The sequence below is a fragment of the Rhincodon typus genome, chromosome 1, assembly GCF_021869965.1.
Source record: "Rhincodon typus isolate 14 chromosome 1, sRhiTyp1.1, whole genome shotgun sequence".
Classification (NCBI taxonomy): Eukaryota; Metazoa; Chordata; class Chondrichthyes; order Orectolobiformes; family Rhincodontidae; genus Rhincodon; species Rhincodon typus.
In genome coordinates, this window is record NC_063332.1 from 168,526,989 (window position 1) to 168,554,873 (window position 27,885).

At 44.3% G+C, this 27,885-nt stretch overlaps 2 protein-coding genes across 5 annotated transcripts in view; one reads left to right on the forward strand and one right to left on the reverse strand.

Annotated features, from left to right (window-relative positions):
* The window catches only part of LOC125485947 (probable E3 ubiquitin-protein ligase HERC3), a gene marked incomplete at its 5' end in the record, with an annotated part of 11,825 nt that extends 7,726 nt beyond the window's left edge, over window positions 1-4,099 (forward strand). The window contains 2 exons of the mRNA XM_048611517.1: window positions 457-559; window positions 2,360-4,099. Coding sequence (XP_048467474.1) covers window positions 457-559; window positions 2,360-2,568 — 312 coding nt within the window. The remainder of the gene's footprint in view (window positions 1-456; window positions 560-2,359) is intronic.
* Window positions 4,100-4,674: 575 nt separating this feature from the next.
* The window catches only part of fam13a (family with sequence similarity 13 member A), a 189,161-nt gene continuing 165,950 nt past the window's right edge, over window positions 4,675-27,885 (reverse strand). For 2 of the 4 annotated variants that reach the window (XM_048603264.1, XM_048603257.1), the window contains exons 14-23: window positions 26,835-27,048; window positions 25,231-25,369; window positions 24,046-24,127; window positions 23,361-23,593; window positions 22,456-22,539; window positions 20,147-20,242; window positions 14,330-14,529; window positions 11,516-11,617; window positions 10,588-10,702; window positions 4,675-5,391 (exon numbers count right to left, since the gene is read on the reverse strand). In XM_048603264.1, coding sequence (XP_048459221.1) covers window positions 5,164-5,391; window positions 10,588-10,702; window positions 11,516-11,617; window positions 14,330-14,529; window positions 20,147-20,242; window positions 22,456-22,539; window positions 23,361-23,593; window positions 24,046-24,127; window positions 25,231-25,369; window positions 26,835-27,048 — 1,493 coding nt within the window. In that variant the 3' untranslated portion in view covers window positions 4,675-5,163. Of the gene's footprint in view, window positions 5,392-10,195; window positions 10,703-11,515; window positions 11,618-14,329; window positions 14,530-19,894; window positions 19,979-20,146; window positions 20,243-22,455; window positions 22,540-23,360; window positions 23,594-24,045; window positions 24,128-25,230; window positions 25,370-26,834; window positions 27,049-27,885 lie in introns of all 4 variants that reach the window. The other 2 variants (XM_048603250.1, XR_007263291.1) reach the window with 2 other exon arrangements.

A 27,885-nucleotide genomic window follows, 5' to 3' on the forward strand; every position in this document is an offset into this window, starting at 1 on the left:
TTTTGTTCCTGATTTACAGCATCCGCAATTCTTTTGGTTTTTATTCATATTTGAAGGTGATTGAGATCAAGTACCTGTTTGGAAATATTTTGTATGGAATATTATACAGTTGTAATTAGAATTCTAGGCCACAACATTGAATGTTTTCAAGAAGGAGTTAGATATAGTTGTTAGGGCTGAAGAGGAGAAAATGGGAACAGAGTGCTGAGTTGGATGATCAGCTGTGATCATGCAGGCTCGAATGCTGAATGGCCTACTCCTGCTCCTATACTCTGTTATGAATAGAAAATTTTAACCAGTAAAAAAATTCTGTATTTTTGGCTTTTTATTGTCAGGTGTGAATGTGTGATTGTGAATTTTGTCTATGTCTGTATTTGAATATTTGTATGTGTGTAATGATTCTCAAACTGCACTTTCTCACACAAAGTTTTGTTTTATCAAACTGTTTTTAACTAGAGTGCAATATACAAAGGGGATTACCATCCTGCACATCCTACTATAAAGATATTTTGGGAAGTATTCCACGAGTTTCCTTTGGAAAAGAAGAAGTTGTTTCTGCGTAAGTGTGTCTATTTTTGTGTGGATGTTACCTTGTTGATTGTTGATGGTCCCACGAGCAAATGAACATTTTGGCTGGGGAGAGATAAGGACTCTGGGATTTTCGCCCCACCCTGTAATGAGGTGTGCTCAGCCAGCTGGCTTGTTTTATATCTCATATGAGTTGGGGGTCACTGCAGCCTTCGATCTGGCCATGGGTTTTGGGTCCTCCTAGTGAGACACAGAGGCGCGGTTTGGGTCATTGAACTTTCAGCAAGTGATCTTTTTGTTTCCAATTTGAAGAGCATTTTATTCTTATCCATTGGCTGTACATGACTGAGCTCTCTGCTCCCTCAGTACATTCTTTAGAAGGGTTTAATCAACAGGATCATCGTGTACCTGCCTTTCCTCTTCAGACACCAACCAGCAGATCTTCAAGACAGACCATATGGTGATTTGCATTGCTTCAACACCTCATTGAACCCATTGCAGAGGCTCTGATCATGCTGGTTCTGGTCACGCTCCAGGAATGGCCTTATTTCAAACTGGCATGGCAGTTCTGCTGATGCTTTGACTGGACCAGAGGGGCTGCCAGTAAAAGTTTCTCTGATAGAGGTGGATGACCTTTTCAGAGATAACCTGGAAGGTTAACTCTTTCCTCAGATGTTGTCAACCTTGTTGAGTTTCCAGCACTAAGTTACAATTCTTAATCCTGCTGCCTCATGCAATTCTGAAGCATTGTCTAAGCATTTGCTTAATCTTTTCTGTCTGTTTTCAAACTTAGTCATAGAGATATACAGCACGAAAACAGACCCTTCGGTCCAGCTCGTCCATGCCAACCAGATATCCCATATCAATCTAAGTCCCATTTGCCAGCATTTGGCCCATATCCCTCTAAACCCTTCCTATTCATATACCCATCCAGATGCTTTTTAAATGTTGTAAATATACCAGCCTCCACCACTTCCTCTGGCCGTTAATTCCATACATGCACTACCCTCTCTGTGAAAAAGTTGCCCCTTAGGTCCCATTTATATCTGTCTCCTCTCACCTTAAACCTATGTCCTCTAGCTTTGGACTCCCACAACCAGGGGAAAAGACCTTCCCTATTCACACTATCCACGCCGGTCATTATTTTATGAACCTCTGTAAGGTTACCCCTCAGCCTCCAACACTCTAGGGAAAATAGCCCCAGCCTATTCAGCCCCTCCCTATAGCTCAAACCCTCCAACCCTGGCAACATCCTTGTAAATCTAAAGTTTCACAACATCCTCCCTATAGGAGGGAGGCCAGAATTGCACTCAATAAACTTGGTGCCACTGTGACCCTCAAGTTAAATTAAACAGCTTCTTGATTTAATTTCTAAGAATGGAAAAGCCAGGATCTGCTTATACACCCAGAGTCTGCTCTTCAGCCCCAGTTCTGGAACCAGAACACACATGAATGGGGTACTCGATAAAATGTAGCGCTGGAGGAGCACAGCAGGTCAGACAGCATCTGAGGAGCAGGAAAGTCGACATTTCCAGTCTGGACCCTTCATCGGGACTGGGGAATGGGAAGGGAGCTCAGAAATAAATAGAGGGAGTGGGCTGTGGCTGGGGGATGCTGATTTTCTGAGCTCCCTTCCCCCACCCACAAGTCCTGATGAAGGGTCCAGACCCGAAACATTATCTTTCCTGCTCCTCTGATGCTGCCTGGCCTGCTGTGCTCCTCCAGCGCCGCATTTTAGCAACTCTGACTTCCAGCATGTGCAGTCCTTTCTATCTCCTAGTCGCTGAATGGGGTACTCACCTCCATCCTGTGCCTCCTTTCTCTCTTGCAGTGTTTTTGACTGGAAGTGACCGCATTCCTATTTATGGGATGGCAAGCATTCGGATGACCATTCAGCCCACTGCTGGAGGGGAGAGCTACCTGCCTGTGGCTCATACCTGTTACAACCTGTTAGATCTCCCCAGGTACTCCAATAAACTGATGCTGAGCACCAAACTCACTCAGGCTATTAGTCACCATGAAGGCTTCAGCTTGGTATGAAATGAACCCTTTCACTCTTGTCCTAGATAGGGCATTTATCGATTTTAATAAGCACTTTATTATTATTATTATTATTATTATTATTATTATTATTATTATTACTATTATTATTATGAGATTATTTTACAAAATACGGTCTCATTCCTTCTTGTCCTGAAAGATTATTTTACACAATAATCCGAGAGATGATCCTTTTGGCGATGATTCCAAACTGTCAGGTACATTTTTAAGAGTCAACTGCTTTTGCTGCAGCTGCATTATTTTTTAAAGCATTAAGTTTTTTTTATTGGAACGGTAATGAGTTTTTAATTGGCGTTACGTTAAAAGGGGGATTGATTGGCCCTGGCGGGGATACTTTTATTTTTTCCTGAGTTTCAGTGATGACTCCTGCTGGATAGAACCTTTTGAAATGTATGTGACTGAAGCATGGCATTGCTTAGCAGAGAAGGAACTTGTGCTTATTGCAAACTTAAATGGAAGACGGGGAATGCCATTTGCCAGTCACTGAGTATATTCAAGGTGCGTTTAGACAGGTTTCGATGGGTGAGCGAGTCAAGAGTTATTGCGTGTTTGTGTGTGTGTGTGTATTTGTGTGTGGGACCTGTTCCACTCGTACCTCCTCCCCCTCTGCCAGCAACGTAAGGAAAATACTGTTTTCTAGCTCCTCGCAATTCTGGAGGAGTCATTCTGGATTCGAAATTTTAACTCTCTCTATCTCTCACTCTGCAGATGCTGCCAGACCTGCTGAGTTTCTCCAGCACTCACTGTTTGCATTTTATGTTATTAGCCCTTAGTATGCTGGAGATAAGAAGCTTAATAACCCCGACCCCCATCTCGGACAAGATTCACCTTCACAACCAGGGGCACAGGCTAACGCTGTGGGGACGCAGGTTCAAATCCTGTCACGGCAGCTGGGGGATTTTAAGTTCATTTAGGTTCAGACAGAGCTGATCCCAGTAAGGGTGAGGATGACGACAATCAGCTAACATGGAGTGTTGTTCACAAATACCGTTTAGGGAAGGAAATCTGCCCTCCTCCCTCATATGCTCATCAGGTCTACTTGTGATGCTAGGGTAAGGAAATTGATTCTGAATTGCTGTCAGTTCAAGGGCTCTGGGCAGCATTTTGCCATGACTGAAAGAAGAAAAATCAGACCAGTCTGCAACCTTGTAGAATGGCAGAGTTGGTTTAAAGGACCCTACCCCTGCCCCTAATCCTTAGGACCACTTGTATGACCCTCCTCCCCATTACTGTTACCACCTGCCCCAGGTGCCACCTCTTTTGCTGAGTGTGCCCAATTCACTGAAAATGCATGGGCCAGGGCATCGACGTTTCTAAGTGTAACAAATGCAAAATCAGTCTCTGACAAAGATGCAAATTGGGTGCCGACGGGACCATCAGCTCTCCTTCCACACCATATTCGACGGTCAGCAGGGAAAGACAATCAGGCGGGATGCAGTAATGGGTGGTCGATTGGAGACCTCAACCCATGGACCAATTTCACACCCATCCTGAATGTGCTGCAGAGCCCCGTGTTGTTTTTATTATTCTGCCTGCAATCACGTGCAGTGTGGAACACTCAACTGCATAGGAGCCCAAAGAAGCGTTTTTAATGGTGAAAACTAGGCATAATCACAATACAATAATCCATGTAAAAACAAAGTGGCTACCACCTAGTAAATGCTTTAAGAATGAGCAATGAACTCTTCTGTCAGAAGGCGGTGGAGGTGGGAAGGAGGGGTCATCGTATGTTTTTATGGTGCAAGTAGATTCTTGTTAGGTAAGGAATTGAGCGTTATCGGGTAGATGGGAATGTCAAATTTGGGACAAAAAGATCATTGGTAATCTTATTGAATGGTGGAGCAGGCTCAAATGGTTTGCCTCTGCTCCTGATTTGCAAGTTCTTTCAAAGGGGTCCATTGTAGGAGTCATTTTGGATGCGCAACAAATGCTAACGTTGCCAGCCATGCTCATGGGCAAGAATCTACTTTTTTAAGAAAAAAAGCAGTTGGTTTCAGGTGTGTCTTAATATTGTCTTAACGAAAGCTTTGTAAAATATTGTAACATGCTTGTACAAATCCCTCGTTTGACAGAACGTGAGCAGAATTGTGATCAATTTTGTCTTTTTATTTTGATGAGTTGAAAGGTTTTGTTTCCTTTCTTTTGATTTCTTATGTGAGAGAAACCTTCAGGTTAAATCCAGCTCTGTGTATGTTTCTTTTTGTAAAATGACGTTTTTGAACAGATAAATAAATAAATGAAGCCAAAAGCTGTGGTTGTTCCTCAAGTATTTTACCATCTGGAGAATTTTATGTGGGGTGCAAAGTTAGAGTGTACGTCAGAGAAACATTGCAGAGTGATCTGATCTGACATCATTCAATTAGACCATACAACATCGGAGCCGAAGTTAGCCATTCAGCCCATTGACTCTGCTGTGTATTCAGTAAGATCATGGCTGATTGACAATCCTCAATTCCATTTTCTTGCCTTTTCCCCCGGTTCCCAGTTTAAAGTTGTTCATATTGTACTCACTTGCATTTCTGTGTCTACATTCAGAATAGAAAATGACTCATAATTGTCATTGCAACCTCCTGCTCATGATGGCCCTCTGGCAGCTCCCAGTGGCCAGAGGCTGTAAATGCAACATGGTGTTGAGATACCTATCACATAATCATCACTACTGGAGGTGATCTGCAATGTTGGGGATGAAGATATCGATGGGTTAACAGGACAACTCCAGTTTGTGATGAGGAGGGAAATATTCATTGCTTTATTTTCTTTCCACTTTTTCCTGTACACCTCTGAAACTTGCGTAGTTAGGACCTATAAAAGAAAATAAGACTTTGAAATGTGGCCGCTGAGATGTATGAAATTCTAGAATGGCAGAGCAGACCCGATGGTCTAAATGGCCCACTTTCTGCTCTTCTGTCTTAAGGTCTAAGCATGTGCCAGTTTAGGGTGTGGGGAATGGAAAATAATACTAAATTTGTACAATAGGTGAAAAAAAATCCATGCAAATGGATAGATTATCTATTGGATTCTGACGGGACTGCACAGGTGAATTATCCTGAATTCTCAGCTGGCTTGCAGATCATTTGTTTTGCTGTAATATGTTCTTGATACACAAATGAAATGATGCAAGTACGTACAGCAAAAATATATTTTCTGTCATACAAAATACAATCACGTTCATGTACAAAAACGTACACATTCATATTTCTCTTTGTTTTGTAGTGTCCACATTCAGAGATAAATGTTAACACCAGCACAGTCTGCTTTTCTTATTTGTTGACATTTTGCTTTTCTTCCCGTAAACATTGATTTAACACCAAGGGCCCAGAGTTTACATGTTTTGCAAGTTGTATCCGGGCTCCTGTCCCACCCAAGAGTTGTAAGATATGCAACAAGGCACACAGATCATGCCCACATACTAACTCAAGTCAGACAGGTCAGTAGCTAGACCCTGGATGGAGCAACAGAAGCATGCAGAGGCTATCAAAATCACAGCGGCTAGAGACAGAGGCAATCATGGAATGAGGAAACTTGCAATTATATATATATTCAGTACAGTTTCAACACCAGTTGGCATTCCTGCATCACTTTGACTCGAGTGTGGTGTGTTTGGCGCAGGGTTGAATTCAATTACTGTGCAATAACTATTTTTGATTTCTTTTTCGTAGCAGGGACTAACTGGACCAAGGATTGGACACAATTTGGCTTTCCATTTTCAAAGCCAAGTATTCAGCGCCAGTTTATAATCTCCATTTCTTTGAAATTGCTGTCATAAGGAGTTATATTTGAAGCTGTATGTGTAAACGTCCTGTTGTAAATATACCTCAACAGCAATAGGGGCACTCTGCAGGAAGGGTACAAATACTATGATGAGTTTGTGTTGCTGGCTGCCAGTGAACATAGGTATTGGCTGACAGGAGGCACATCAAATGGAAGATTTTTAAACTGTTAAGACATTGGTAGTTGAAGCAGTTAACAACTAGACAAGGTGTGTATGTGTGTGTGCACAAGGGACCCACCAGCCTGTTCTATCAGTCAACTGAGCACTGATCAGTTTAAAGGACATCCATCTGCCCTTTTTCCCCCATTTTTCCTTGATACCCTTGCCAACCAATCTCTGTTTGAGAATTTCACTGGAACAACATTTTTATTTTTGAAGGAGGGATGGGAAATCAGTAGATTTCCACCACTCATTAGGAAATGTGTGCCATTTTCCTATCCTGTTAGTAACTGCTGGACATGTTGCAACTGGCTAAGGCAAAATCCATTCCATTGTAGAGAGGTTTTTTCCTCAGTGCAAAAGATTCAGAGGACCTCAAACAGAAGAATGGAGCTTTCTAGTCAAGGAAATTACAGAACCTTCACAATTCTGATTCTGTGAATGTGATTTTGAAATTCATACTTCAATTCAGCTGGTTCTTAGCCCTTTCTCAAGCTCCCTCACCATCTTGGCTTTTTTTTTTGACAGATAATTTCAAAAGGATGATTGCTATCTCTGGTCTTCCTTCTCCCTTATCAATTTTGAATCTTCAGGGTCCACCTTGGCTTAATGCACTTTTGCTCAAAAGGCCACTTTGACGAAAGGCCGAGCAAAGCATTTGCAGTTCTTTGTGCAAAACTGACTCCCGTCAACTTAGCTACAGCAATCTTTGGCTTAACTTTTTGCAGGTGGAGGAAAATGGAAGAGGGCCTTTTCAAAATCAAATTTGAAAACTTAAAAAATAGAGATCAAATGCACATTAACTCAGCAGCATTCATTTCACTGTCCCATCTCAGAATTCCCTCCCCATCTCACGCACAGAATTTCTGGTTTGATCAATGGAACTCAATGAAAGGCTATTACACACCCTCTAATCTTCCCAGGTTGTAAGTGCCTCTGTCAAGACTGCAGCACAGCCAGGAATGCGTTTGTCAATTTGGATGCTTTACAATGCAAAGAAATTGCTGAGGTAAACGCAATAGGAATTAATTTGGATTGAGATGTGTGAAAAATGGAATTCTACTTTGTTTGTGCACTCACGAGGTTTGGAGAAAAATTCAATTTTCCAAGTCAGTAGAAAATTAAGGCGCATAGGACATCTGCGCCCAATCTGAAGACCCTACCATTATATTTGTGAAAACAGCTAACATATTATTCTGAAATTTCAGCCACTATTTCCACAGTCACATAACTCACCACTAGCACAAGTGAGACAGCAACCTGCTGGGACCAGGAGCTTCAGACAGGTACAAAGATAGATGTGAATATTAATTACAGGTTTTAAGAGTTGTGCATGATCCCTCCTTCCACAACCCCAGACTGGGTTGTCCATTGTTAAAGTGAACCACGTTATTGAAATCACTGCTTTCTCAAATCATTCTCTGGTGGTGGCCCTTTACTGATGATAAAGCTTTTAAAATTGCTCCTGAATTCATGCTTTTCTGCACAGTTTGTATAGCAAAATGAGACTATACATCAAAGAAGCTATGGTTTTTCATAGCTGGCACAGAACTCTCGAGGGTTGCCACTAGATTCTTAATGAGCCCAGAGATTTAAAGGCAGCTACGCCCAGGAGGTAAAAGTCTAGTGGGGCTGGAGGATGAAAGTAATTGGACTGGGATACGTCAGTACAATTCAGTCCTTGTCTGCAGGTAATCAAATCTATCCTCACTTCTATATTTTTCATTAAAATTGCTGTGCAAACATTTATAATACAAACTGCCTTTACAAGTTTGCCATGCTACACGTGTACCATTATTTGGGGGAGCGGTGTTCTTAGCAACACACAGTTACATTGAGCATTACAAAAAAGGTAGGGAAATCGTACAAGAAGCTCATTTACACACATGCTGAAATGTGTCTCCTAGTTACTTAAAATATGTCACAGGCTGGGATACCCAAGTGGTAAGTGTACAGGAGTAGTTTTAGCACAAAAGGGACATAACTTTAGACAATAGGACCACACCTTGGGGATTTGGGCATGGGGCCGGTTTGGGAGGGGAAAACTAAGCAGGACATTCCTGAACCCAATCCTGTTGTGCAAAGGGCCACACTTTTGGAAAAACCTGATCTTGTAGCACTTGACCCACTTTTCCCAGAGTGCCCCATTGGACTTTAGAGCTCTTGGAGACTCCAGGAACCTAATACTCTCTTGACAGCTTTTCAGCAGCCCACGAGATACTGAACAGATGTTACTGAAGTGTTATAAAAGCTCGACCAATGTCACAGATGATAGGGAAGGGAAAAAAAGTACCACATTTTGCAGGTACGAAACTGTTCTCCAGTGAATGTAAAAACAGGACGGGCAAAGGTGTGAAATGCAAATTCCTGTACTCTGTTCAAAACCACAAGCGTAAGCAGTTGAACATAATTTGCAGACGATGTGCAAGTTTCTTTACTAGTGATCTAATAGAAAGTGATTACGGAAAATATCACCACAGCCTGTGGATGCAATGCAGTTTGTAAAGCCTTGGTCACTGGTATACATGCCGATTTGAGAAAATATACAGCAAAAAGGTGCCATATAAACAAAGACATATCATTTGAGAAGGAGGTGAGGCCCTTTTGCTTGGTAAAAACATTTACGCACCGTAGTAGGTCCTTTTGATGCACAACACTAAGAAGTGTTTGAAATATCTGACTTCCATGGAATTTTACCTTTTCACCAATAAAACATTACCACAGGGCTTACAGTCTCAAACAAAATAAAAGAACTGCCAAGCTCTAAATCCTATCAGGAAAAGCATGCCTTGTAAGGGTGAACACACCTGTCATGAAAAAGTACTTGCCAATAAGGCACTGCCACAACAATCCATTACCGATAGAAGGTGCTTGCAGGTGAGCTTTTCTCAAAGTGATTTCCAATTCCCAAACTAGTTGTACTATCCAGAAGAAGAGACTTTAATGTCATTGCTTCTTGTAATTTTTCAAGTGGCAATGATATGCTTCAGCTTAAAAAAAAACACCAGCTGCCTGTTTCATACTCTGTTCAATTTGCCTCAAAACTCCCACGAGAACAAGATATTTGTGCAACAGGCCAGGACTCTATGCCTATATATTGTATATTAAAAAAGTACTGACTCTACTGCATAATTTCTCTTCCCGGACCTGTCGTTCTACTTTGCATATCTACAAATGTACAAATCTAAAGAGCACAGAACACCAGTGCTTCTTTCTAAAAACTGGATGCACGCAGAAATCGTTGTTCAACATGCTAGTCATTAAATTGATTCTCATTTGTGAAATAATTACGAAAACATTCTACAAACCAAAAAAAAACACACAATTAATTTTCCCCTTTACTTGAGATTTGGAATATGTCGCCAATAATTTTGTTCCATTAAATTGTGTCGAGGGCTTTTTAGTTCCTGCAGCAGTGCAGAAGAGGGTGTGGAAAATCCCATCACTACATTTCAAAAGAAGAACAGGGAGGCTTTAAAGAACACCCAGTTTTCAGGGAACCAGCCTTTTGATTTTTCTGGTTGTTCTGTCCTCGTGTCTCATGCAGCCCAATCCTTGTACGGACTAGCCAGCTGACTGTACAGACTTGGACCTGAAGCTTATACTGTTCTGATCAGCAGAAGGACAACTCAATCTGGGATCATTCGAGACAAGTCTTCAAGAACGGCTGCTTACAAAATGCAAAATCCACTGTGGCTTCCTATGAGATCTCTTGCTCGAGAATGCTCCAGGATATCTGGATAAGGACGGGACCGAGACAGAAGAACAAAGGCGTCCGATCAGAACTTCTCTCTCTGCACAAATAAAAAGCACAGGAGACGTCAGGGTGGTATTCCTCTTGGTTGATGTCTTGCAGCACCGTTGGCGCCGGACGTCATCCTCGGAGAGGTGGCCGAGTTGTGGCAAGGCCAGTAAAAATCAAGCTGTGTTTTGGCGTTCACTGCCATCACGGTGAGGGGCCAATGCAACCTCCCTCCCCCGCACAGTGTCACTGCCGTGGGGCCATCCGCTAAATTAAAGAGGCAATGAAAATTGACACTGCTGAGGCTTTTCCGGATTCATACAACCTTTGATGGATCTTGCTTGCTTATGAGCACTTCCAGCAGCCTCAGCTTTGCCTTGATGTGTTTGTATTCACTGTATTCGTCAGCCATGGGTGCACGATCTTCCTTCTGAACAGTTCTGCGCAGAATAAAGAAACTGTGAATCACAACAGAAATGCAATATTTTCAATAAACATTCTTGTTCCCCTCCTCCTCCAACCCCCAAAAATAGAAAGAAAATTGCTACTTTGTGGTTTACTCACTGAAAGTAGCAAGAAAGGGCCTTGCATTAATGCAGCACTTTGCTATCCTTATGACTAGACTAATAATCCAGAGACCCCCTATAACGTTCTGGGGATCCAGTTTCGAATCCCGCCACGGCCCTTGGAGGAACTTGGATTCAATAAATTTTTTAAAATCTGGAATTAAGAGTCTACTGATGAGCAAGAAATCACCGTCAAAGTTGAAGAAACCCATCTGATTCCTGATGTCCTTTAGGGAAAGGGAACTGCCATCCTTACCTGGTCTGGCCTACAGGTGACTCCAGACCCACGGCAATGTGGTTGACTCTGAACTGCCCTTTGGGCAATTTGGGATAGGCAATAAATGCTGGGCTAGCCACTGACACCCACATTCCGTGAATGGACTGAAAGAAAAGTTAAGTCCCAAGTGGCTCATGTCAATTTATGAACAACACTCCCACTAGGGGGCATTGCCTGCAGCTGCTGAAACTGGAGTGAGAAATCCCCAGGGTTCACATGCCTGGAAATCATGGACGATCACCCTGGCAACTACTATTGTAAAGTTTCAAATGAGGAGCGGCATTTCTACTGAGAATTCTGCATGTTTGATCCAAGAAAGAGGAAAAGAACGACTCCTTTCAGATTAATTTAACGTTTGTTTAATGGCCATTAAACATCACTGCTAACAAGTTCCAATAAGAAAAAACAACCTTCCGTTTTCCTGAAAAAATGTGTCTTCAAAATCCCTCAGGCTTTTGCGAAGCCTCTTCTTGTCAGCTCGGGCTTCTTGCAGTTGTGCTAGAAGTTCTGGCCTACAAATGTTAGAACAAAAAGGTATGTCTTAAATTATTACATAGCATTGAAATATTAAAAGCACACTGAACATTTACTGCTCCCGAAAGTGATTTCAGACATCGGTGTTTTTGCCAAAGCCTTTCAGTACAACACTATCTTAACGATATTTGCAGAATCAGAGAATGCAACACATTTGGCTCATCCTGTTTGTGCTGATATCCAAGGAGTATCTCAACTGCTGGGACCTCCACCTCCCCAGTGCCCTGTACATGATTTCTTTTTGGATAATAATCCAATTGCCTCTTAAATACCTCACTTGAACCTGCCCCCACCACTCTCGTAGGTGGTATCCTAACCACTCGCTGCACAACTAAGTTTACCCTCATGTCTCTGTTGTTTCTTTCACCAATTACTTGCTAATTTTGAGTCCTCTTGTTCCTTAGCCTTCCACCAATGGGAAAGGTTTGGCCGTGTCTACTTTGTCCAGATCCTTCCCGATTTCTGAACACCTGAATCAAACCTCCTCTCGACCTCTTCCACAGGAAACAGCTCCAGTGTCATCAATTAATATTAAATTTCTACAGCCTCGGAATCATTCTCATGAATCTTTTCTATATCTCCCTCTTTTTTCTAACGTCTTCACATCTTTCCTAGAGTGCAGTACCCAGAACTATTCACAATCCACCAGTTGAGGCTGTACGAGTGTTTTGTACAGGTTTAATATATCCTCCTTGCTTCTGTACTCTATGCTCATATTGATAAAGCCTAGGATTCCATTTGCTTTGCTAACAGCTCCCTCCATCCAGATCAACAATTGTTCCCGTAAATGTTTCCTTTCCACATTTTTCCTATCAAAAATCACCTTTCTACACCATAGTACAAAATATAATCCTAAACTGATGTGGTTGTTTATAATTTTTTTTTCCCCAGGGGTGGTAAGGTGAATTTAATTTGGAATTTAAGAGTAACAATTATGGGTCCAAATTTCTATCTGTAACTTACAGCAACTTGCGTCCTTGTTTAAACGGGAGATTGAGAGGACTCTTGCCGAGGTTCAGGGTCATAGGTATCAAAGCTGGTTTTATGTGGGGTGTTGGCACAGCTGCAGTCGGCATTGAGCCCACTCTCCAGTGAGCAGGTGGCATGGGCAATAACAGACCTGGCGAGACAAGACTTGTGATCCTGAATGCAAAGGTCTCCATCACCATCCTGCACCACGTGAGGCTGGCATTAAAGCAGATGTAAACGCACTTGAAGCTCAGAGTGTGTTACTGGTGCAAATTCCACCTGGAAAGTAGCTGCACATGAATGGAATATCATGGGTCCGCTACATTTCCACCACTAATTCTAACGGATGTAAGATTGTGGATGCCGTGAATATAATTTCTTCCTAAATATAGTGTAATATTGGGCACCTTGACCCAGGGCTAGCCTCAGGTTTAGTGCCTTAAAACACACTGATCTAAAGCAGGTCTTGTAGAATCATAGAATCCATTCGGCCCATCGAGTCTGCACCAACCCTCTGAAGCACATTCCACCCCATCACTGTAACCCTGCAATTCCTGTGGCTAAGCCACCTAACTCACACATTCCTGGATAGCACGGACAATTTTTAGCATGGCCAATCCACCTAACCTGCACATCTTTGGACTGTGGGAGGAAACCGGAGCACCTGGAGGAAACCCACGCTGACAAAGTGCAAACTGCACGCAGACAGAGTCACCCACCTGAGGCTGGAATTGAACCTGGGCGCCATGACGCAGCAGCGCTAGCCCTTCTCTGGAGTCTGCAAGAATTGTTATCAATTGCAGATATCTGATAGCTCATCAACATGGGGAGAGATGGAAAAGAAAGAAAGAGGGAGGAAAAAAAAAGACACATACATATACAGGCAGAAAGGGGACAGACAGAGAGAGAGAGAGAGAGAGAGGCCGAGAGGTGGGGGGAATAGTGTGAGCATGACAGAGTGAGACACCTTATAATTCCACACAAAGAGAGCACAGGAAAAGCCCATTTAGCCTGTGTTTACATCATCCTATATCTTCATCCGACCTTCATCAAAATATCCTTCTTTTCTGTTTAGGTTCTTGTCTGGCTTCCTGCAAAAAGCAGTGATAACATTCGCTGTAACAACTGCCAGTGGGAGTGAGCTCCACACGCTCACTCAAGGAGTAACTGAGAGGTTAAAAAGAATGGCATCAATCTGGTTAATGGCAAAGCAGGCTGGAACTGGAAAGGAAAAGATAGTTTGATGGGATGAGACGAAACAAGAAGATATAAATACTGGCATTTAGTCAAATGGGCTCTGATCTGTGCTGTGACATTAACTATTTCCTCAAATATCACCGTCATGTTCAAGTGCTCTATCTGGCACAGTGTTTACTCGAAGAACAAGCCCCAACAGTCTTTCCTGCTCGTTATAACCTTTCAGCACTGGTATCACTCTCGTAAATCATTTCTTTTTAATTTTGGACCTTCTCCAGTGCTTCCCCACATGGTTGTTGTCGTGATTACAGAGCCCAGACTGATGACTCAGGAGCAACGTTCCTTCTAAACTACTCAGCTCCAAGGGTTCCGCACATGGTGATGGTGGCAATGACCTTCAGAGACCCACGCGGCTGGGACCAAAGTTAGAGGGAACGCTGCTTAGGAGTCGGCTGGAAGAAGAGGAGCAGCTAGAGAGAGGTCAGAAAAAAAAAACAACACACTCGCACTCCCTCTGGACTCACATAGAGGCTGAGTGCAGGTTTGAGAGCCTCAGGTCAAGGTTGCATCGAGTTGGTGGCCTGTCATCTGTGGGTGACACAAACCCATCGGTGTCGTCGTCAAGTTGGTCAAGGAAGCTCCGTACGGTGAAGGCCGACTTGCCAGTGACGGCAAAGTCAGTTTTGGTGTTGAAGTCATCTTCGGAGCCATCCTCCTCCTCTTCCTGAAGAGAAAAAAAAAGCAAACTAAAAAAACTAGCAATACACCCTCTACACTGTATTAGCTTCACAGGGTCTGCCCCTTCCTGGTGGAGAACTCAGCTCCTCCCTGCTACAGGACCATTCTCTGACTGTGACCTTTGGCCATGTGTGTGTCCACAGCCAATCTGAAGATGAAGCATTGAAATTTTTCGCTGCATGACTTTGGATCTAACGGAACAGTGTTTTTCCACTAATGGGAGGAGTGAAAGCTTCCTGTACAAAGCATGATCTGGATTGGGAATCTGTAAAAGTGAAGAGTGAACCAAGGAAGGCAACGTTTTTAAAAGGATGATCAGCAGACTTTTAAAAATTGGTGTAATCTATCTGCGAGAAACAAACTCGAGACATAACACCAGTGCAAAACGACAACTCTACTCCAGCCCAAGACCAAATGCACTTCAATACTACGCTTGCTGAAAGCAGACAATCTTGCATGCCTGGCACTTAATGAGCCTTGGTCTCAGCTCCTATGCATATTTCTGGAAAAGAAAAGAAAGGACTGTGTACAGTCCTGGTCATCCTGCTATGCATTTAGCTATAACTTCCTCTGATATAGTTTATTCAACATACGAACCACCCAGTGTCTAAAAAAGTTGCCCCTCAGATACCTTTTAAATCTTACCCCTTTCACTTTAAAACTACACCCCCTAGTATTGAACCAACCCATCCTAGGGCAAAGACTTTCACTATTCACCTTGTCTATACCCCTCATGATTTTATAAACCTCTATAAAGGTCACCCTCAACCTCCTACACCCCAGCGAAAGAGGCTCCAGCCTATCTTTATAACTCAAACCTTCCACTTCCAGCAACATCCTGGTAAATCTTTTCTGAACCCTCTCCTATTTAATAATATCCTTCCTATAACTGGGTGACCAGAACTGCACACGGTACTCAAAAAGAAGCCTCACCAACGTTCTGTGTAACCTCAACATGACATCCCAACTCCTACATCCCTGAGCAATGAAGGCAAGTGTGCTGAACGCTTTCTTAACCACCCTGTCTTCATGTGACGCAAACTTCCAAGAATTATGTACCTGAACCCATAGGTCTGTCTGTTCTGCAACATTACCCAGGACCCTACCTCTTTGTATAAGTCCAGCCCTTTATTTTTAAACCAAAATGTAATATCTTGCATTTATCCAAATTAAACTCTATCTGCCACTCCTCAGCCCATTGACCCAACTGATCAAGATCTCTTTGTAATCTGAGATAACCTTTTTCACTGTCTTCACTTAAGATGTTTGGGCCTGGTTCAGTATTTAGTTGCATCGTGGGTGATCTGCACCTCAGCTCCACTGACCTGCCTTTGTGCCAAATGCCATTCCCCAATAGAAACGCAACTGGTCAAGGGAGAGAGATGACTTATTCCAGATGACTGGTGCGTGCGTGCGCGTACGTGCATGCGTGTAAAGAAACTGCATGCTTCTAAATGCCTTTGTCACTCCGATTGAAAGGTTACAGAAATCAGACCACTTTCCCCAGCCATTTGTTTGAATTGATTTTCTCGATTAAACTATTGAGAGGATTTGGAAGAGGATCTTGGAAGAATTTCAGCAATTTGTCCTTTTCACAGCTGCCTGCTGCCCATCAGTCAGTCAGTAAGCAAAACCACTTAAACACTTACCGGCTAATCAGTGAGGTAGCTCATCAATCTGTATAAACTAATTCTTCACAGCGTGTACTATAAATTATGCAAATTCATTTTGTCACCACTGAAGTTCCAATAAGAAACTGGTCTCCTCAGAGTGATGTTTGCTCCAATTACACAGGCTCGATCAATTGCTGGCATTGTTGATGGTAAAATGACTCATATTTCATACTGGTTTGGAAATTCAGATCCTTCCGTGACCTTCAACCCCACTAAAAATAGCACTAAAGACTCCAAGTCCCATGAAGGCCCAACAGAATTCCACCATGTAATTTTATACACAATGGTAGAAGGTGCTAAATCAAAGAGCTAATAACTGACATACTGTGTCTGATGATACGATACTGATCCTGCTCATTATCCACTCCCTTGCTCATCACCACACAATGGCAGCAGTGTTTACCATCTACAAGATGAACTACAGCAACTTGCCAGAGCTCCTTCGAAAACGGTCTTCAAACTCACAACATCTACCACCTCCAGGGACAAGTGCAGCAGTTATATAGAAACACCTCTGAGCCACACACGATCCTGACTTGGAAATATATTGCTGATCCTTCAGTGTCACTGGGTCAAAATTCTCCAATTGCATAATGGTCTCCCTACAGCACATGGACTGCCAATGGTTCAAGAAGCAGCTCACCACCACCTTCTCAAGGGCAACTAGGGATGGGAAACAAATGTTGACGCAAGTAGTGAATGAATTTAAAGAAATGCTGAGTAGTTTACTTATAGAATCAAAAGAATCTTACAGTACTGAAGGTGGCCATTCAGCCCACTGTGTCTGTACCAGCATTTTGAAAGAGCTATTCAGCTTTGTTCATTTCCTAGTTCTTTGCCCAGAACCCTGCAGATTTTTAATGTTAAAGTATTTGTCTAATTCTCTCGTTAATTGCAGTTTGCTTTCTTCCCTTTTCAGGTATCACATTCTGATTCACAACAACAAAAAAAAAAAAAAATCACTGCACAATAAGATTTCTTCCCATTTTGAATTCCAGGTTTTTAACTGAATTAAAGTTTTACCAATTGCCAAGGTGGGGTTTGAACCCACGTCCCAGGACAATAGCCTGGGGTTTTGGATTATCATCCAGCAACACTACCAGTACTCCACCTTGTGCCCTTCTGCCATGCCTTCACTTGGTCCAGGTTCTAGAGTTCTCTAGTTTTAGAAGTCCCTCCCTTAACCTCTCAGACTGTTCACCTCTCTTTCTGAATGGCAACCACGTAACCACTTTCTGACTGTCGTAAAACATCCACATCTGTTTCATTAATACCCTTTCGGAAGGGAAATCTGCCATCCTAACTTGGCCTGGTCTACATGTGTCTCCAGACCCACAGCAATGTGACTGACTCGCAACTGCCCTCTGGGCAATTACGGATGGGCAATAAATGCTGGCGTAGCCAGTGACACCCACATTCCTTCAACCAATATTTTAAAAAGTGGCTTTGTTTTAAATTCTCATCTTTAGGATGGCAGTTCCAACATCACTGCACCCACTCAGCAACTCCATTAGAGAGTACCTCAGCTTTGATTAGATGCTACACTTCCTGAAGAGAACCATGGCCTTCAAAGTCAACTGAACCAATGCCAACACCCAACAAAGTGGCTTGGAGCAGGGTTTTGATTCACAGAATCCCTACAGTACGGAAAGAGGCCATTCAGCCCATACAGTCTGCACCGATCCTCTGAAGAGTATCCCTCATAGACTCAGGTCCATAATCCCACATCTGCCATGTCTCTACCACCAGCCTGCACATTCCTGGACACTACAGATAATTTAGCATGGACAATCCACCTAACCTGCACATCTTTAGACTGTGGAAGGAAGCCCAGAGGGGACCCACGCAGACATGGCGAAAATGTGCAAACTCCACACAGGCAGACAGTCACCTGAGGGTGGGAATCAAACGTGGGTCCCTGGCACTGTGAGGCAGCAGTGCTAACCACTGAGCCACGGTACCATCCATTTACAGGCATCACTTCACATGGGTGTTTTCTACATAGAAAAGAGCAGGTGAAACAAGCACTGCACACACATTGTTTCAAAAACACAATGTTCTATGCTTCTGCATTCCACAGAGCTCCAATGTGCAGGATTGGACCAAATAGACAATGTCCAGCACTGATTCAAATGTCACCTCTACAATATTATTATCACACGACCACACACTCACATGTGGGAGTTTTCTGTGAACCCTGTGCTGCAGAATATCGTCAGTGATCCAGAAAACACGCACATACCAGGCTGGTTAGAGTCGGAACACTGCTAGATATTCCTGCCACTCACTTGGTTACTAATTGGGGATTACACGGAGATAATCCTGACTCGAGGTTAAAACCGGCTGCAAATGTTAACACTCCCATGCTCAGGACAGGCACAAGCAAACACAAGGCTTTGGCAAAGAAAACAAAAAAATAAAAATCCAGACACTGCTTCACCACAATGCATGATCTGTCCCAGTAACACGCCGAACCACAAATGGAGTGCAGAACAGTCTGGAATTTGGACAGATGTAATTGGCGCCCAGGTTAATGCCACAGGGGAAATTGCAGATTTCCTCAGAAAGTTGGCTAAGGTTTGTTTGCTTGGCAGTTTGTGAAGGGGTGGAGTTGGGGTGAGTGACCTTATGAACAATGTCCAATTCCCTGATGGTGCTGACCCAAAATTAACTGAAACTGCAGCGATATGTATCACCTTCCAGAGAGAAATTGGGGAAATCATGGCAGGGGATAACCTGAGATGGATAAATCTTGCAACTATATTCCTCTTCAGGGAAATTCTCTACCTGTGACCACTCACTTGGTGAGTTTTTCCAAGGATGAGGTCAACAGATTTTTGGACACCAAGGGATATGGGGAGAGGGTCCTAAGTGCATTTGATGTGAAAGTTAAAACTGCAGCCTGATTTAAAGGCCAAAGTAGGCTCAAAAATTACCCCAAAGGCCTACTCCTGCTCCTATTCCTTATGTTGACTTAGACACTACAACCTTTAGGCAACGGTGCCAAATGAATCAATTTCTTTTGAAACAAATTAGTTTATTTTACTTTACTTGAGGGACAGCACCTCGGATTCTACGTAAGGGCAGAATCAGAGCCATATCAATGAGCACTGGTCTCCCTCAAAAACAGACGTTTGTAACTCCACAAGCAAGAGAACTTAGATAAAATACTGAAGGGTGCCACATCATTTAATTACCTCAAAAGTGCAATGTTATATCAAATCCGTCAAAACCACTCAAGAGAATTTAGTTCATCAAATGAAACAAGTACTCGACAGTCATTTCAAGGCTTTGGGGGGAGGGGCGGGTGTGTGCGGGGGAGATGGATGGAAACAAAAAAAAAACCAACACCCCCACCCTGCCATGTCTCTCCGTCTCCTCCGCCCAAACCCAAGGTGAACAGGGCATGTCAAAATCAACATCTTGTCACTCCATCCTGCGCTTTGATTAAGGGGTCATTGAGAAGCCACTGCGCATCAAATCAGGTTAGAGAGATGCTGCAACACCATTAATGATTCTCGGTATCATTTTTTAAAAAACGGGCCGGCCATTGTTGAATCATTCTGCGTGGTAACAAATCAAGAAAAACCAACTTGGATTGGATCGTCTGTGCAAATCAGCGATTAGTCAGCGGTGGAGGGGGTGGTGGGGGTGGGTTGGGGAGGGGCAGGATTTCACCTTTAGGTCCTCGATGAAGGAAGCTGTTTCACCCTCTATTATCGGCTGCAGCAAAGGGCTTCGCCGCTTGCTCGATGGGGAGCCCTGTGGTGGGTATTAACAGGCAGGTTATAGTTGTTCAGGCTAACAGCAGACTCCAGCGCCCGACCCCACCCCCCCCTTTACTTCCCCCACCCACCCAACCGTAACACCACCCCTCCCACCTTGCCTCTCGTCTAGTAACACCACATCCCACGCCTGCATGCTACTTACGATGACGGGGATGGCGGTCGCCCTTGCTAGGATCTGCTTCAACAGGCGGTAACGATCGTACAGAGGTTTCATTATCTGCCTCTCAGCCTTCACGACCTGAGGAGAAACACGAGGCATCAGGTTTCAAAGTCTGGGGGACACCATTATTCCCTGAGAATTTGGGACAGCACAGTGGTTAGCACTGCTGCCTCTCAGCGCCAGGGACCTGGGTTCTATCCCAAACTTGGGTGCATGTGCAGAGCTTACACGTTCTCCCTGTGTGGGTTGGCTCCAGTTTATTCCCACAGTCCAAAGATATGCGGGTTAGGGTGGATAGGCCATGGGGTGGGTCTGGGTGGGTGGCCTTCGGAGGGTCAGGGTGGACTCGACGGGCCAAATGGCCTGCTTCCACACTGTAGCATCTCTACGATTCTGTGCGTTACGGCTCACGTCTGAAATGAGGAGGTGGCACACAGACAGCCAGCAAGAGGCACTCACCACCCTGCGAACTCAGCAATCAATAAGCCCACAGGCACCTCTGTCAGGAGGCAGATGCTGACAGTCTCTCTGCGTGAGACAGAAACAAAAATAAAAAAAAAATCGTTTTCCAGAATGCTATTAAGGAAGTAAGTGCAGGTTCTGAGGGAACACTTCATTAATATCTTCAGGAAACGGCTGAATTGCCACCAGGGAGAAAGTGCTTGGCTGACATGCCAAAACCTGGTCAGCCAATATAGACCAAATACATCCGGCAGAGTTTAACACTTGAGAGGTCCCTTTCTGTGCCAGGGTGAAGGGCAGTTGGGCTGCGTTTCCTCATCCGCTCACTGCCGTTTCACACTGTGGCTGTGGGCACTGACCCCGAGACTGGGGATGAATGGGAGAGATTGAGGCCTCACTGCTCCAATGGGAGTAGATCGCGACATTGCAGGTCATTGTGAAATAGACAAGGGCCAACTGAGAACCACCTCTCCTCATCGGTCCCCTGGACTTCATGGGCATGGTGGATGGGTGGGTGGGTGGTGGTGTAATGTCACTGGCTAAGTATTCCAAAGGGTTTAACAGAAGGAGTTCAAATCCCACCACAGCTTCTGGTGGATATTAAATTCAATTAGGAAAATCTGGAGTTCAAAATTAATCTTAGTATCAATGATCCTGACATCGTTATTGTTGTAAAACATCTATCGGCTATGGTCAGTTTAGAATCCACATCCAGGAAATTAGCCTGGGCTTCTGGATTACCATCCAGTGACACTACTACTATGCCACCTCTTTCCTAGCTTCCATGCCTTCAACGATTATGGCTCTAGAATTTTCCAGTTCTAGAACTCACTCCCAAAACCTCTCAGTAATCACGTAATCACTGTCTACAGTTGCAAAAACCCATCTGGTTTACTAATGTCCTTCAGGGAAGGAAATCTGCCATCTTTAGCTGGTCTGGCCTACATGGGACTCCAGACCTGCAGCAATGCGATTGACTCCTAACTGCCTTCTGAAACAGCCCAGCAAACCATTCTGTTTAACGGCAAATAGGGATAAGCAATAAATGCTCCTGCCAATGATACCCACATCCCACGAAAGGAGGAAAATGGAAGTTAACAGAAGTCAGATGGTTGTTATCCTTCTTTTTAAGCTCATGCGTGAAAGCCATGTTCCATGCAGGAGAACATCCCCCAAGTGCTGAGAAGCTCAGAATTCATTGGATAATAACAGGTCAGATTGCTACATTTCTGCAGAAGCTTGGCTAGTCTGCACTGTGATGCCCTACATTACTTGAGCTCCATCTGATAGAAACAAACGCAGTCTACAGCACTATGCACAGTCTGACTTGCATCGTTTCGGTAGGGTGCAGAAGCACCAGGAAAAGGCGCAAATCAGGATTTGGACAAACTTGATCCCAGAACAGAATGAAAAGGTGGAATGCAACAAATGGGAACTTGTCAATAGATGGGCATCCTAGGAGGTCCTTAAAACTCCGATGGGTTTTTAATGGGCTGCTAGATGTACCAAATGCGCTTCCACTACTGGGGGCAGGGGGGAAAATGCCTGCGTTTGGGAGCCTGCAATACTAGATAGTTACCAATTGGGGCATTCATAAAAACAACCTTTCTCCTTCCATTACATCATTACAACAGGGAGCTGATGAGCTGAATGGCAGATGCATTTTAGTGTGGGGGAGTGGAATTGGATGGGAACGAGGAAGGAATAGAATACACTGAGGGACGTGCAGTTTAAGTCAAAGTACAGCACGGGAAGGCGCATGTGGTGCATAAACACAGGCAGATACCAGATGGGCTGGAAAATTTCAGGTCTGCGTATTGAATACTTACCGGTCGCCCGTGTATGCTCTCATAGTACAGAAGACCCTTCTGCAGAGCCACTTTTTCACTAGCGATCTCATCTCGAGTCATGTCCTGTTCAGAGAGACAGAGAACAATTAAGCAACAAAAACTTCAAGGTGTCACCGGTCAACTGTAAAATGAAGGACCAACAGAGGAGTGGGTGGAATGGGGCTGGTGCAAAAGACAATGGTGAAGGAGCACATCCATCTCGCACCATGCACAATTATTTTCCCACTGACCTTTCTACAGGAAGAGCGTCACATGGCAGTGTGTACTGACCAATTTTACCCAACCTCCTCACCTGCAGTACTGCAGAATAAGGGGCTTCTCACAGGAATAGCAAGATCCAAGATCTGTGTTGAGGAGGGCAAGTGACTTTTTTTGGGGTGGGGAAAAGGGGTAAACAGGGCTCACTGAGATCATTCACACGACAGTGAAGGCTACCTGGATGGAAAAAATGGTCTCAAATTATTCTTCCTGTGGTCCAACACTAACACAGGGACACTACTGCTGCACCACCTTGCTCTGTCTCTTTCCATTACCCAAATGAGGTGCTACATTTATACAGCACCTATCTCGTCCCAGAGTGCTTCACAGGTAATGATATGCAGTCGGTGCTGAAAGCTCAGCAGTCAAATGAGCGCACAGCACAATCCCGTAGAGCAGGCAGCCTGGTTTTAGATGAAGTACGAACGCTTCCAACTTGCGATACGTGCCCAGATGAAAAAGGGGAGATGGTGCTTTTGATTTAAAATCTTATTTGAGGGACAGCACCTTGGACAGCGCAGCACTCCTGCGACACCGCGCTGGGAACGTCAGACTGGATTATGTGCTCGAGTGTCTGAGAGATGACTGCGCGTTCCACTGAGTGACAGCTGGCACGCCCAGCTTACCTTGATATCTTCGGGGCGTGCCACCTCGGCCCGCTTCTCCTGCAGCTTCTTCAGGATGGCGTCAAGCGTCACATCCACCGGCGGCTTCTGTGCCTTCTCCGCCGCCTCCGGCTTCTTATCCGGCTCCTTCTCGGGCCCCTTCTCCAGTTGCGAGCCGAAGCTTTTCGGGAGGGTGTTGCTGCGCTGCCTCATCTGGGGGACAACACCTTCTTCGGAGACCTTCAGCTTGGTTTCTGTCCAGGAGCAGACGGAAAGGAAAGGAACAAGATGGACGGGCGAGAAGACGAAAGTAAATAAAGGAAGACCCCGTTTAGCAGATGAACTTGTCAAATAGTTTCGCTTTCAAAACATCTTCCAAGAAATGCAAGCAGCTGCCAAGTTCTTTTTTTTTGGAACATTAACAATATCTCTTGGGAGGCAATCAAACTGATGAGTGAGTCTAATATTTTAGCACGTCAAAAGAATCTGGTTTTCTGTCACTGATAAGTGGAAACACCAGAAAATATAGGTGTAGGCAAAGGACGGGACTGTGGTATAGGCGCCAGTCAAGGGGAGAAGTTTTATAAGGAGCCTTTAAAGAAAGGAGGAAAGGGAGGTGGAAAGGGAAAGAGGGGGTGGGGATGGTTGAAAATAAACACAGTTTTAAGAAGAGAATTCTCAGGCCCAGAGGCCTTAAAAGAGTTACCTTTCAGCTGCTTGCGAAGCTTTGCGAGTTCATTCATCCATTTCAGCACTTCTGGGTTCGTGGCCTTGTCGCTGTGCGAAGGCTGAGGAGAGAAAAAGCAATGATAATTCCTGGTTATAAGAAACGGAGGAGGACAGCACTGTGACACTGAAAATAAAAAAGGAGATAATGAAAAGAATGTCCTTTCCTCATCTAGCTGGGTTCTGAAGTGGGTGTTAAAATTGGGAGCCGTGAATGTGGTACCACTGGCCAGGCTGAGTAGGCCTTGACAACGCAGTAGGCCCAAAAGCCTGCACTGAACAAGCGGAGCATGGTCAAGGCATTGGTGCACAGTGAGCAGCAAGAGAAATAAATATTTCAGCACTTAATCATTTTTCGGCCTCCCTGCTCACTTACTTACAAAATAACAGTTTCACTGTCGAGACTCAGTAAAGAAACAGGTAATGTGCTAAGACCATTGATGTGATCTTCCACTTGCAACTGGCCTGTTTCCAGCCTGCCTGCCTCCGTTAGTTTCCACAAATCGACAGAAACAGTTAATAAAATGCAATAAAAAGTTTTAAAAGTCCTCGAAATTTTCTTGGGATATTAATTCCCAAAACATTCTGGGCTAATCCCAGAGAGTTGGCAACATTAGTTTGTACCAGAAACTGGGAGATGGAGTGGGGGTCTATTAGGCTTTGCACCTCCTGTTGGAGCGACAAGCTCCAGTTTGGACAGAGGTCAACTCAATTGGATTTCAATGTGTGGAATATAACATTTGTTCCTCATCTTTAGAAATGGACACGTAGTTTGCAGTTTTGGTTGTCAAAGTGACCAATTAACTGCCCTGAGGTTTGACATTCATCCCGTAGTTCAAGACTGCCCTGATTAAAGAGTCAGGACTGGCAAAGCTACCCTCAACCTCTCTCAGGATTGACTGTGTCCTGAGGACTTGGAACGTGCCACCTCAGTTGCTAGATTAAATGCCAAGAGGCCTAGCGAAGCATGTTAGTGGTAATGTCAAATGAACCACTCCAGTAACTCCCACCTGCACTCTCCAGTGAAAGAGTGATTACTTTCGAGAAACACCACGTTGCTCTCTGTAACGTCCTGAAGAGGTGACATTTATAAACACACCGAGTTCCCATCATTTCACCACACGTCCCCACCTCCCTATTTCAGCTTCTTCAAAACCCAACTTACACGGTATCTCCGCTCTTCCTCGAATTTCTCCTCAAACCTCCTGATCTTCTTCTTCAAGTTCTGGATCCTCCGGGTCATTTGCGCTGGGGTCAGCTCCTCCCTCTCCTCGTCGTGGGAGCCAAGGGACGAGCTCCGACGCCTGCCAACACCAGAGAGAGAGCACACTCGTGTTAAACTGTGCCGGGCCTAGTTTAATCTGGCCGCCAAAAGAAAAGTCGCGGAGGTAAGTGCTGCTCTGATGTCACAGCCTTTTCCTGAGGTGCATGCATCAATGGCCATTACAGTGAGGGTCATGCAAACGTTTTGCACAGGAGGCCATTCAGCCAACCATACCTGTGCTGGCTCTTTAAAGGGAGCCATCTGCTCATCCTAATCCGCCTCCCTCTTCCCATAACCCCTGCACCTTTCTTTCATTGTATCGCATTTTACTAATTCCCTTTTGGAAGTTACAAAATGATCCTGCTTCCAACATCGATGCATTACAGAACAACCTGGCTTGCTTAAAATAAAATTTGAAAAATCCTTTCTCATCTTCTCTCCCCTTAGGGTCTTTCCTCAATTATAACAGCTTCCTTTTGACGTTGCGGCAAAAAAAAAAAAAATAGAATTGTCGCCTTGGAACATGTCTCTGAGGCAGTGACAAGCATCATTTTTCTGGACGGCTGATGCTGTGAAAACATGGCATGCTTCTTTGTAAACGAGTCCGACAAAATATCTGGGAGAAGGTGCAGAGGAGATTTATCAGAATGATATCAGGCATGAGAAACACCTGGTACACTGGATGGTCTGGAGAGGCTAGGTTCGCCCCCCCCAGCACCCTTGAAGGGAGAATTTAACCAAGGTATTAAATCGAGCTATTGAAAACTATAATGGGTTTTGTTGGACCCGATCAATTCCAGGAGGGAGCCAGTATCCTCAGGACAAAGATTTATAATACAGCAGATGTGTGTCTTAAAATTGCAGGAGGACGACAGACTCTGTATGTTATGACGATAATTAGCATGTAACTGAAGAGTAAAAGACTCCAGGCTTAATCCCCAGTCTGTGTTGAGTAATCCAATCTCAGCTTGGGTACATTAAAACTAGCTTGGAGAAACAAAATATGACAGATTGCTAAGAACTAATTCAGTTAACTGAAAGGTTCTATCAGAAATAGCTGAGCATGCTGGGGATCTTTACTCTGGAAGAAGGAAGCTGTAGGGTCATCTGATTCAGGTAAACAACACAGAGAATTCCAAATGAATCTGTCTTTTTTCCCTATCTTGTTTCTGAATATGGACCTGAATTGGATTGGTCCATGCTTGTGAGCCAAGTACAGTAGCAATTTGCATTTGCCTTGTGTAAGATGGCTGTCTGGGAAACTCTCCTGCTCTTCCTTTGTGCCGTCAGGAGTATTGGAAGGATTCAGGCCGTTTGGCCTCATCATGCACAAACCTTCCATGACTTAGAAAGTTCTGGAGCGGGACTGAAATCCAGAGGTAGAAATGGCACCACAAGATCAAAATACCTCGAGTTAATACCATGGAGGCTTCGAGGGGTCACCACTGAATTATTTTGGGGGAGGAGGAAAAATGGCAACATTCAGGCCTCTCCTCCACACTCACCTCATGAAGGAATGAGAATCAGGGGGTGATGGGGGTACTTCTGTATCATTGAGGAACTGCTGGCTCTGACCATAGGCGTAGAAGCGAGGTGATAACATGGGGTCGGAATCTTCCTCCAGCAGTTGGCGAATCAGCCGGCCAGCCTGTGGCGACACTCGAGCTTCCTCGGACTCAGCATCTGGAGTCTGCCACACCAGGGGAGCCGAGACGGACTCTGAAACGACAGCAACCACCAGCCACAGCATTAAAAACCTTCACTGCTGAACAACTATGGCCACCATTCTCTGCTTTGTAAACTGCCACACAGTGTCAAAATCCTACTTTTAGCCTCAGCACAAACATGTCATTCAGGTCTAGTCATCCCGCACTTCAAATTTGGGCTGGGTGGCCAGTGGGGAGCTGTAGCCAACCTTCGCTCCACATCCTCTCAAAATATGCTGCATACTTGTATGTGTGTGCATGGTATATTCGTTTTTTTTTGTATGCATATGCTTACTTGTGTGTATTGGTCAGGGTGTGCATCCCTTGTGGATGTGTGTGTGTTGGTCCACATGTGCCCCTTATATTGTGGATGTGTGCATGTGTTGGTCTGAGTGCATGTTAGATTGTGGATGTGTGCATTTATCCATAAGACCATAAGACATAGGAGCAGAAATTAGGCCATTCAGCCCATCGAGTCTACCCCGCCAATCAATCGTGGCGCCATTCTCCCGCTTTCACCCCGTAACCCTCGACAATCCCGGTGTGTTGAACCGTGCATGTGCTTATCTCTGTGCGCACGCAAGCACTCGTCTGTGACCATCTCTGTGCCTGTGCTAAATATTTACAAATTTGAATCAGTGATCTTTAACCGGAAGGTGAAATCAAACCCAGCCCTTTTCACCGTGCAGCATCGAAATCTCGAAAAGGAAAACCCTAGAGGTGGGAGGCTCGTGATTCAATTCAGAACTCATTCCATTCTACAGAGAACCTCTCTGTGCAAAAATGCTCAATATCTTTCTCAAGAATTAAGTCGTCTTTAAAATAAATTGCATAGAACTGAGGCCAAAGT